Here is a 10,790-nt window from a genome sequence, read left to right as displayed (position 1 = left end):
ACCTCATGTCCCTCCCCTCATCATTCACCAAGAAAATCTGTGAGAGTTTGCACGTGAGTCCTTCACCTGCACCTTATTCCTCTTTTTAAATTTTCCTTCGTTTCTTCTTTTTTTTTTAATTTTTTAAAATGTTTTTATTTATTTTTGAGACAGAGAGAGACCGAGCATGAGCAGGGGAGGGGCAGAGAGAGGGGGAGACACAGAATCTGAAGCGGGCTCCAGGCTCTGAGCTGTCAGCACAGAGCCGGACGCGGGGCTCGAACTCACAAAGTGTGAGATCATGACCTGAGCTGAAGTCGGATGCTCAACCGACTGAGCCACCCAGGCGCCCCTCCTTCGTCTCTTCAAGTCCACCCACTGAGAGACAGAAGCAGAGAGAACAGCTGGGGGCTGGATGAAGGAAGAAAGTCAGAATTCACCGAGCACTTACTATGCCACGTGCTACGCTAGGTGCTCTCATGTATCTTAGGTCCTCTATTCTCTCGTGGCCCCACATGCAGAATCTTCATTGGGTAGATGAGGCTTAGCAACTGGGTCAGGTTGCACAGTTAGGGCTGCTGGGGGAGCTCAGGATCAGGCAGATTTGGAGCCCTGATGCCTGAAGGTCTGAAAGTCCTTTGGCTGTGATTCAGGCACCTGAGAATGTGGCCCTTCCCAGGCTCTCTTGCTGGCTGCAACAGCCGGAAATCTCACCTGAACACTTAAGGAGTAGGACTTCCCCGGTGGAATTGCCAGAGTTGGAAATTCCCATGCCCTGAGGGAGAGGTAATTAGGTTCAGGCTCCAGTTTCCTGGAGGAGGGGCATTTGTGGCTTGGCTTTGTTCTATGTAGGGTCTCCTGAGTCCCAGTAGTCTAAGGAGTGGGGACTGGGTTCAGGGATCTTTTTTTTTTTTTTTTTAACTTTTATTCGCATTTATTTTATGGGTTCAGGGATCTTAAGCCATGTAGAGAGAGAGAGAGAGGGGACTTCAGGGAGTGGCTCCCCACCCCCAAGGAGAAGCAGCCGCAGAATTAATGCCAACAAAGAGACCATGTGTCTTTTCTAGGTACATTTTATTTCTCGCCACTGAACAGTAGGGCGGTTACAGACATAACTCCCCTGGGGAGCAGAGGTTCAGCGATGTAGCGACAGTCAGTCACCAAATCAGCATTAATTAGACAACTCGATCAGATAAATATTTTTAAAAATATATAAGCAAAAGGAGGCACAGAGGCCAGGAGGCCAGGAGGGAAGAGCCTAGAGTTCAGCTCCGTTTTCACAGAAAACATGTCCGAGTCAAGGCAGCCCCTTCATTTGGTCTCCTAGGACACCCCAACCTCCCAAATAAATATATTCATCAGTAAATAAATAAATAATAAATAAATAATAAATAATTACTAGTGCAAACATAAATAGAGGGAGCTGGCCCCGTGAGGGAGGGGCTGGGCTTTCCATCTCAGGGAAGAGTCTGGAAACATCTGAAGAAAGGGGGGCCTGAGGTCCACTCATGTCAAGTTATAGGTGAGATCTTCTTAAGGGATGTGCTGAAGTGTCTGGCCAGAAAGGTTCCCTGACCCCCGAATTCCAGGTGTCCCAGGTTGCGTTGAGGGATCCAAACCTGAGATCTCCAGTGAATGCTGGAAGCCCCAGTTTGAATTCTTGCTGGTGCCCAATGCTCCAAAGTCCAGGTCCCTGGATCTTAGGTTTCTAAGTGTTGTTATTTAAAGTTCTAAGCTCGGGGCCCAGCCCTGAGCCCCTAATTCTCTTTCTAAGCCAGAAGGGGATGAGGGGGTCAGAAGGAGCAGATAACAAAGGAGTTGAGGTGGGCAAGGATGGATGTCCGGCCCCCTCACAGGGCAATGATTCCAAAGTAGACTTGCCCAGACTCGGCAAAGTCAAGATAGTCAGGCAGATTGATCTCAGCGCTGAGTCGATCACCCTTCTCCAGTTGGAAGACCCCTCCCAGGTAGATGGGCTCATACCAGGGCTTGGCCTCAGCCCCCTCTGGGGTCTCCCTCTGGCAAGGGCTCTTGATGGCAGAGAGGAGGTTGACCTTGGTCTGGTAGGAAACGGCAAAGCGGCTGATGGTGTGGGTGAGGAGCACATGTGTGGAAGGACATCCTTGGCCCGTGAAGAGGACCTGGGAGTAGATGAGGTACAGCCCGTCTGAGGGCACCTTCAGCTGGTTGTCTGTCAGCTCCACGCCATTGGCCAGGAGGGCATTGGCACGCCGGCTCAGCCACTGGAGTTGCCCTTCAGCTTCGGGGTTTGCTGGAGGGAAGGAGAGAAGGAGGGAGGGGTAAGTCAGTGTGACCCTGTCAGTTCCACTCTCCACATCCTGGCCCTCAAGTTCTGCCCACCCCCCCCCCACATCCGGTTCCTGTCCCCTCTGTCTGTCCTCCCATGTCTCATGTGGCCATGAGGTTCTGAGTGTCCCCCTCAAGGCCTGTGCTCTTCCTTCACTCTCTCCTTGAGCTCAGTGAATCCTTCTCATATCATCTCCAAGGCCTGTCTACCTTCAGCCTGGGCTCAGCCCCCAAATCCTAGCCCTCTATATCCCACCTGCTTTGCCATCCTCCAGCTACAGCCTCAGAAGTCTTACCTACTACATGGGCTACTGGCTTGTCACTCGGAGTTCGAGAAGATGATCCTGAGGAGGAAAGAGGAAAGAAAAAGGTGAGACCCTTACGCTTCCTGGAAAATATCCCACTTTGACTTCCATTCCTCCTCCCCTCAAACCAAAACTCTGAATTTCCCCCAGTGCTGCTATCCCAGGACTAACCCCCTCCCTCACCCAAGCCCAGAACCAGGAGAGAAGCTTTGGAGACACTTACTGAGTGTCTGGGGCAGAGGGTTGATTAGTTGCAGGCCATGTGGGAGCTGTTGGGGAGAAGGAGGAGGTTTAGCATTAGAACAAGTTACCCCTAAACGAGAAACAGCTAGGTTGTTTATGCAGCTCATACTCTGGTTCTCTCTCTCTGTTCATCGATTGATTCATCCATTCATTCATTCAACAGCACTTTCACTGTCTTCCACGTGACAGACACCCTACCTTCATCTTTCCTTATCTCTTTCTTCACCTCTTTCCTTGTCTCTCTCATATCGCCCACATCATTGTGTCTCGCATCTTTATTCCCATCTCTCAACCTACACCCCACATCTCTCCACACATCTCTCTCTCTCTCTCTCTCTCTCTGTCTCTCTCTCTCTCTCTCTGTCTGTCTATGTGTGTGCTCATTCATTCATTCAAGAAGTGCTTAGAGAGCACCTTTGGTGTGCTCCGTCCCTTCTCTCTTCATCGCTCTCCACATCTCTTTCTGCCTCCCCGTCTTTCTCCACGTTTTTTCTCTCACCCATCCCCATCAGCACACCTCCTTCCCCCACCCCATTTCTTGCCCTCCTGCTCTCCCATTTCTCTCTGGGTAGGAGAATGAGCCAAGTCTGGTGTGGCACTCACCTCTTCCCTCTGGGGGCCGATCACTCCAAAGTGCAGCAGGCAGAAGAGTGTGGTGGCTCCTGCGACGAGGAGGAAGGAGAAGAGGCTGAGGCACAAGCACCTTCTGGAGCCCTGGGGGCCCCCTGCCTTCTTGGGGAGTGCCTCCTCAGCCAGCTCCACGTCCCGGATCATGCTTTCAGTGCTCATGGCGTTCTTCCCAGGGGGCTCAAGTCCAGCTGGGTGATGGTAGAGCCCTAAGGCAGCGTGTGTGAGAGGGAGAGAATCGCCTGGCTGCTTGTCTGGGGGTGTGTCGTCTGAGATGTTATTTCCGGGGGGGTCTGGAGTTGCTTCTGTCTCTCTTCTGGCTGGTCCCCTGGTGTCTTCGCTGAGGAAGCTTCTGCTGACTGGGTGTGCAGACAGCTGCATTTATATACCCACAGGGCAAGAGGAGGGCGGGGAAAACTCTCATTCAACCAGCGGAAAACTTCCTTGGTGGAGAAACCCATGAGCTCATCTGGAGGAAGCGGTAGTGGGCCCTACACCTTCTGTCTCGGTTTCTTCTCCATCGCGGGGGTGGGGGTTTGGAAAGTTGGGGACACCCAGGCATCAGGGATACTTCCTATCCGCCCCACTCGGATTCTGAGGGAGGCTTGGTGCGTACGTAGGACCCTGGAGGCTGGACCCCAGTTTCCCACTGCCCCCAATTACCTCCATTTTTTTTTTTCTTGAGGATCATGTCCATGGCCTATTTCCCTCTGATTTCCAGACAGGACTTAGGTAGGTGTAGAGCTAGAAAGGGGAAAGACTTCAGAAAGCAGAGTCATTGGTGGGGAGAAACCTGGCGGAGGGGGGGGTGTTTTAGGGGGGAAAGTTGTGTTGGGTCCTGAGACATGTGTTTGGGTCCCTGGGGGAAAAAGAAGCTTGAGAGAAGGGAGCTTGAGAGAAGGCTGGGGATGTGAATAGGGGTCTCTGAAAGGGCTGGGGAGGGGGCGGTAAATAGCAGGGACATGTCTGGGACAGCCCCAGTGGGAGTGAAAGCAACCCTGGGAATTCACGAACCCCAGGAGGGCAGGCCTTCTCCTTTCATTCTGACCAGGAACTCAGCAGTGATAGTTTCATTCTTGGCTTCCAAGGGAATCTGGAGCCCTGACTTTTTAAAAAAAAATTTTCATGTTTATTTTTGAGACAGAGACAGAGAGACAGAGTATGAGTGGGGAGAGAGCAGAGAGAGAGAGACAGACAGAATCTGAAGCAGGCTCCAAGCTCTGAGCTGTTAGCACAGAACCTTATGAGGGGCTCGAACTCACGAACTGTGAGATCATGACGAGAGCTGAAGTTGGACGCTTAACTGAGCCACCCAGGCGTCCCTGAAGCCCTGACTTTTGCATGAAGCCCCCATCCCTCAGAGCCCCTGTGTGGGGCCATGTATCCCAAAGAACTCCAACTCTCTCCAGATTTCTGGAGGTAGCCCTAGCCCTCAGAACCCCTCTGTATCACCTTGTCTCCTAAAGTGTCCCCTGGGTGCCCCCCCCCCCCCCAGCCTTGGGGGCTCTCCCACTCCTCAGGGCCCTTGTAAAGCCATGTCTTCCAGAGGCTCCCCATGTCCACCCCCATGGTCCTGAACACCTTTGGTGTGATCACTTCTCCCTAGAGGCCTCCTGTAACCCCCTTTCCTCAGAGCCTCAACATGTGGCCGCATGTGCCAGTGGCCCTCCTGACCTCCACTCCTCCAGACCTTGGACCCCCATGTTTCCCTTTTCTTCCCAGCTTATCCTTTGGTTTCCCTGCAGTATCTCTGGTTGCCTCACCTCTATGACTCTACCACATTCCCCCAGCGCTCTTTAGGCCCCTTTATCTCCTTGTATGCCCACAGTTCCTGTCTCTTCGGGGGCCTCTGTCCTCCTTCCGTCCCTTAGAGACCTGGGAAATTCTCCCCTCCCAGACAGACAGACATAGACAGCATTTCAGAGAAAAGAGGTTTATTGGGCTTCATTGAAGGTGCAGATGTCTTCTCATGGGGTGTCTAGTCAAGCAGTGGCTGGATCTTAAGAGTCTCTTGCTTCCTTCTAGAGCTCCCCGGTGTCTCAGATTCACTTGTTTTCTCTCTCACTGGGTCATCCTTATGCTGATGTTCTCTGGCTCTTCATCTCTTGGGTGTATCTCTCTCTCTCTCTCTTCTGATGGCCCTCTATTATTCCCTTCCCTCCATCCTCCATAAATAAATAATTTAATTTTTTCCCTCTATAAATAATCCCCCCTCCCCTGCCTCCTGTCATCCACTCAAGCTCCTCCATGTGTCTGCCCCCTCCACGTGCAGGGCCAGGCTTTCCTTAGATGGGCAGGACAGATGAAGAGCTCTGGGTGGGAACTTCTAGGCAGACTTGAAATCCTCAGCCTCGCATTGGTGTAGTTCAGGCGGGTGTGGTCCCCCGGGCTGCCTAGAATTCCTTCTTTGGAAGCTCCAGGTAACATAAGCAGGGAGACTTGAGACACGTGGAATGGTCAAAAGAGGTGTGGTGACACCCTTGAAGTGGTCAGCACGGAGGCAAAATGGGAGAAGGTCTTGAAACCAATTAGTTTTCTTTCTGGAGATTTCTACAGAGCAAACGCTCCAAAGAAGACACTACTGGGGCTGAGGAGTAGGTGGGAGATGCCATCTGTGTGAGTGGATAGCTGATCTCCCTGGGTGAGCAGGAACACAGCTCCCTGGTACACAGAGCGCACCCAAGGTCCCTGTGGCCCTGGGCACACGGACTTCTGAGCACTGAGGAGAGGCACGTGGAAGGGGTACTGGGAGGAGAAGAGCTGGACCTCATGGGCCAGGTAGAGAGGGGTTGGGGTGGCCTTGGGGAAGCAGCCTTCCCCAGAGAAGACCACCTGAGAGTAGACAAAGTAGAGGCCACTGGTAGGGACCAGGAGGGAGTTGTTGCTCAAGGAGAAGCCATGGCGGAGGAAGGCACGATCTGTGTTTGCTCTCCAGCGCAGTGAGTTCTGGGTGCTGGGGTCTCCTAGGAAGAGCCATAGGGGATGGGAGAGGTCAAGAAGCTGGGGGTCAGCAGTCTTAATCCCTGAGGAAGTAGGTGCTGGACTGGGTTCCTGGGGGGATGGTTGGGAGGACAGATGGGAGAGGGATGCCCCTGTTTTGGGAGGTGGAGAAAGTTGGGGGAGGGGTGCAGTAGGTGCTTGGTTCCTTGAGGGGGTGTAGGAGGAGAGCTGGGGACTATGTGTCTGGAGGGCCAGATGGTGTTTACCAATAAGATGAGCAGCAGGTTTGAGGGTGCCTTGTGCGAAGTGCTTCTGAGGGTGCTGATAGGTAGTCCGGGCAGCTGAGGGTGAGATGCCAACACCAGGAAGCCCCTAGGGGAGAAGACGGACGAGGATGGCTCTAGGGCCCAAAGATTGGCTGGGCCACCCCTGCTGCCCTCCCGTTCTCCTGCTGCCTCACCTGGGCCTCAGGCGGCAGGGCCAGCAGCAGCCCCAGAAGGAGGAGGAGGAGGGGGGCGCTGCACACCCGCAGGAGGTAGAGCCTTCCAGGTGGTGTCATGGGGAGAACCTGCGGGGGGAGAGAGACAGTGAGTGGGGCGGGGCAAGGTGCAGATGACGGCCTCCTGCCTGCCCGGGGAGAGACAGCCATCCGAGAGAGAGGGCAAAACGGATAAGAGAAGGGGACAAGATGCAGTCAGGGAAACCCCAAGGTGAGCAGGGGGAGACAGAAAGAGAAACAGAGACACGGGAAGGGAACAGAGAGGACTCGTGGCAGAAACAGAGAAGGTGTGATAGAGACAGGGAGAAAATGACTGATGAAGAGTCGGAGGGAGGAGAAACCAAAACCAAACCCACCAAGGCCCAGCCTCAGGCAGGAGGTACAGGAGGGGGGCCGGGGCGCAGGCGGAGGGGCAGAGTGCCCAGGGGAGTCCACCCCCCAGCAGCCCAAGGAGACGGGGCGGGAGAGTCTCACCTGCTCTGTGGGGCCCCTGGGCCCGGACGCCTGGGTCCCTTTATAGAGGAAGCTGCAGTGGCAGCGTGGCAGGCAGCGGGCGGGTTCTAGGCCCCAGCTGGGCCCGGGGAAGCCCCCAGGGCTTAGAAGATGCTGCTGTTTCAGTCGAAGGCAGGAAAGGCTGAGGCCTAGGAGTGAACCGCAGGCTGGGGGCTCAGACGACTGAGTTCTGGGAAAGGGAGTGGGGTCAGGGGAACCGTGGGCTGGGAGGGGCAGGGAGCAGGGTCAGGCTTAGGAGTTCCAGGGAAGGGACGGACAGTCAATTCGGAGAGGCGGGGGGAGCAGCTGGGGCGTGGGCTGGAGGCCCGGTTCCCTGAAGAGCGATTATATATAACACCTCTGCACCCTTGGTTGATTACAGGCTACTCTCTGTGCCCATTTCCTCCTCTGATGCCCCCATCCTTGTCCCAAACAGCTCAACTCACACTTGTCCCAGTATGTGGACTTTCCTGGTCATCTGGCAGGTTTTATATCAAGAAGTTCCATGATCTACCCCCTTGCCTGGGACATTCTGGTTTATGCCTGCTGTCCTGGTGAAAATGTTCATGGATCTCCCTTTCGCTCTCAGAAGTGTCCTCGTTTGGAAGATAAATGTTATGGTTCCCCTTCTCAGAGATGTCGTCACGTACTCACATACGATGAGGTCTCCTCTCACTGTGGAGGGATGTCTTCTACCTTATCTCCACCTTAGGCAGCCCCCCCCCCCCCCAGATCAGATTTGTATAACCCCAAACAAACACACACTCTGGGATCAGGGAATGTAGCAACTTCTGAAGTTCTCTACAGGGAAGACTTTGGAGGGTGGTGAGGGGCTGGAGGGTGGTGAGCTAGGGTAAGGTGGGGACAACCACAGGACTTGTCTCGAAGCTGCATTTGCAGAACCAGTATTCTGTTTTAAAATTGTTAAAGATTTCCCCTTTTTAACTTGGGTGCAGTAAGGTGCACACCTCTTAAATTTACAGCCTGTTGAACATTTCCATCTGCTGATAGCCATGTAGCCACCGTATTTTTCAGATCCCCAGAAGGTTCTCTCATGCCCCCTCCCAGGTGATACCCTCCAAAGATAACCAACCACTTTCTGGTCACCAGTGATTAGTTGTTCCTGCTTTTGTATCGTATAAATGAAGTCACACAGAATGTACTGGTTTGGGTTTAGCTTCTTTCACTCAACATGATGTTTGTGAGATTCATCCATGTGGTTGCATGTATCAGTAGTGGCTGGTTTGTTTGTTTCTCATTATGATGTCATGGTCTATTGTGTGAATGTACTCTAATTTATTTACTCATTCTTCTGTGGACGGACATTTGGTTTGTTTCTAGTTGTTGGCTACTATGAAAGATATTGATATGAACATTCTTTTGTTTTTATTATTTTTTTTATTTTTGTGAGAAAGAGAAAGTTCGAGCAGTGGAGGGGCAGAGAAAGAGAGGGGGAGAGAGGGGGAGAGAGGGAATCCCAAGCAGAGTCCTCACTGTTAGCGCAGAGCCCGACGCGAGGCTTGAACCCACGAACCGTGAGATCATGACCTGAGCTGAAGTCAGACGCTGAACCGACGGAGTCACCCAGGCACCCCTATATGAGCACTTTTTTACATGAGCCAGTTTTCACTTAATTTGTAAGTATGAAAAGCAAGATTTCTAAAGATGATTTTATCCATGTTTCATAAGATTGAGAAAATAACAATCTGCTATGTCAAATATCATTATTATTTTTATTATTTAAAAAAGTTAAAAAATTTTAATGTTTGTTTATTTTTGAGAGAGAGACAGAGCATGAGCAGGGGAGGGGCAGAGAGAGAGGGAGACATGGAACCTGAAGCATGTTCCAGGCTCTGAGCTGTCAGCAGAGAGCCTGATGTGGGCTCGAACCCACAAACTGCAAGATCATGACCTGAACTGAAGTTGGACCCTTAACTGACTAAGCCACCCAGATGCCCCCCTTATTATATTTTTTTAAGTTCATTTATTCTGAGAGAGAGACGAGGGAGGGGAAGAGAGAGAGGGAGAGAGAGAATCCCAAGCAGGCTCTGCACCATCCGCGCAGAGCCTGATGCAGGGCTTGAACCCACAAACTGAGATCATGATCTGAGCTGAAACTGAGAGTCGGATGCTTAACTGACTGAGTGACCCAGGCACCCCAACTATCATTATTATTTTTGTTCATGTTGTTATGCTTTCATTTTGAGGGTTTTGAATGGCTAAAGCCCTCCCTCTGTGGCATTGGGCATATTGCTGTTCTCCTCTGGCACAAAGTTTCTGAGTGGTCTGGGGTCCTGTGACAGGCACGTAAGTAGCATTCAGGGTGTGTATGATTCATTTCTCCTGTTTTCCTCCCCTTTGCTTTTCATGCCTTCCAAACTCATCTATTATTTCTTTTCTCTCTCCTTTCGCCTCTTTGCCTTTCTCTGGATTTCACAAACATTTCCTGAGTACCTTGCACAAGGCAATGAGGATGCAGACACAAAAGACAGTCCCCTGGCCTCCGGGAGCTCAAAGACCCGTGCAGAAGACAGGAAGGTTACCAGATCATTACAATAAAGTGTGTCGGTGGGCAGCCCACAGAAAAGCCATCAAACTTGGCCTGGGGGAGGGGTGTCAGGCATTAAGTGTTGAGGGAAAGAAGATGACAAGGAGTATTCCAGATGGAGGGAACGGTATGTGCAAGGACTGGAGGTAAAAAAGTATGAAGTATGCCAAGAGGTGCAATTGGGTACAAATAGAAGGAGCAGAGATGAGGCTTGGGAGGTAAGCCGAGAATACATTCTGAAGGGTTTAAAACCAAGAAAAGAAGTTTTGTTTCTTTCTAATTATAGTGGGGAGCCACCAACAATTTTTATTTTTTATTTTTTAAGTGTTTTATTTTGTATTTATTTTTTTGCATTTATTTTGTATTTATTTTGTATTTTTGTATTTGTTTTTGTATTTATTTTGTATTTATTTTTTTAATGCTTTATTTTTTGGGCACCCGGGTGGCTCAGTCAGTTAAGCGTCTGACTTCGGCTCAGGTCATGATCTCATGGCTTGTGGGCTCGAACCCCGTGTTGGACCCTGTGCTAACAGCTGGGAGCCTGGAGCCTGCTTCCCATTCTGTGTCTCCCCCTTTCTGCCCCTCCCCTGCTCGCACTCTGTCTCTTTCTCTCTCAAAAATAAACAAAAAATAGGGGCGCCTCGGTGGCTCAGTCGGTTGAGCATCCAACTTCAGCTCAGGTCATGATCTCGTGGTCTGTGGGTTCGAGCCCCGCGTCTGGCTCTGTGCTGACAGCTTGGAGCCTGTTTTGGATTCTGTGTCTCCTTCTCTCTCTGACCTTTCCCCATTCATGCTCTGTCTCTCTCTGTCTCAAGAATAAATAAACGTTAAAAAATTTTTTACAAAAAAT

General features: G+C 51.5%; 2 protein-coding genes across 4 annotated transcripts; both read right to left on the bottom strand.

Annotated features, from left to right (window-relative positions):
- Positions 1-1,034: 1,034 nt before the first annotated feature.
- On the bottom strand, positions 1,035-3,801 carry TNF (tumor necrosis factor). Its single transcript, XM_058733293.1, has 4 exons — positions 3,438-3,801; positions 2,815-2,860; positions 2,583-2,630; positions 1,035-2,251 (listed from the first exon to the last, which is right to left on the bottom strand). The coding sequence occupies exons 1-4, from the start codon at positions 3,621-3,623 to the stop codon at positions 1,830-1,832; spliced, it is 702 nt and encodes a 233-aa protein (XP_058589276.1). The 5' UTR covers positions 3,624-3,801; the 3' UTR covers positions 1,035-1,829.
- A 1,577-nt stretch (positions 3,802-5,378) lies between these two features.
- LTA (lymphotoxin alpha) lies at positions 5,379-8,181 on the bottom strand. Of its 3 annotated transcripts, none has more exons than XM_058733285.1 (3): positions 7,375-8,181; positions 6,862-6,969; positions 5,379-6,773 (listed from the first exon to the last, which is right to left on the bottom strand). In XM_058733285.1, exons 2-3 carry the CDS (start codon positions 6,958-6,960, stop codon positions 6,012-6,014), a joined length of 861 nt encoding a protein of 286 aa, XP_058589268.1. In that variant the 5' UTR covers positions 6,961-6,969; positions 7,375-8,181; the 3' UTR covers positions 5,379-6,011. The 3 variants fall into 3 exon arrangements, with proteins under 3 accessions (XP_058589268.1, XP_058589269.1, XP_058589267.1); XM_058733286.1 differs by lacking the exon at positions 7,375-8,181 and having other exon boundaries at positions 5,379-6,424; positions 6,668-6,773; positions 6,862-7,351; XM_058733284.1 differs by lacking the exon at positions 7,375-8,181 and having other exon boundaries at positions 6,862-7,361.
- Between the last annotated feature and the right edge of the window lie 2,609 nt (positions 8,182-10,790).

Source organism: Neofelis nebulosa, chromosome 6, assembly GCF_028018385.1.
Source record: "Neofelis nebulosa isolate mNeoNeb1 chromosome 6, mNeoNeb1.pri, whole genome shotgun sequence".
Taxonomy (NCBI): domain Eukaryota; kingdom Metazoa; phylum Chordata; class Mammalia; order Carnivora; family Felidae; genus Neofelis; species Neofelis nebulosa.
The sequence above is the reverse complement of the archived record's forward strand: the minus strand, read 5'-3'. Positions and strand labels throughout refer to the sequence as shown.

Coding starts and splice junctions, on each gene's coding strand:
- TNF (XM_058733293.1), bottom strand. CDS start 3,623: ATGAGCACTGAAAGCATGATCCGGGACGTGGAGCTGGCTGAGGAGGCA. Junction 2,861..3,437: donor TCGGCCCCCAGAGGGAAGAG/GTGAGTGCCACA, acceptor TCTCCCCAACAG/CTCCCACATGGCCTGCAACT. Junction 2,252..2,582: donor GCCAGTAGCCCATGTAGTAG/GTAAGACTTCTG, acceptor CCTTCCCTCCAG/CAAACCCCGAAGCTGAAGGG.
- LTA (XM_058733284.1), bottom strand. CDS start 7,050: ATGGCTGTCTCTCCCCGGGCAGGCAGGAGGCCGTCATCTGCACCTTGC. Junction 6,774..6,861: donor CCCTGCCGCCTGAGGCCCAG/GTGAGGCAGCAG, acceptor CTTCTCCCCTAG/GGGCTTCCTGGTGTTGGCAT.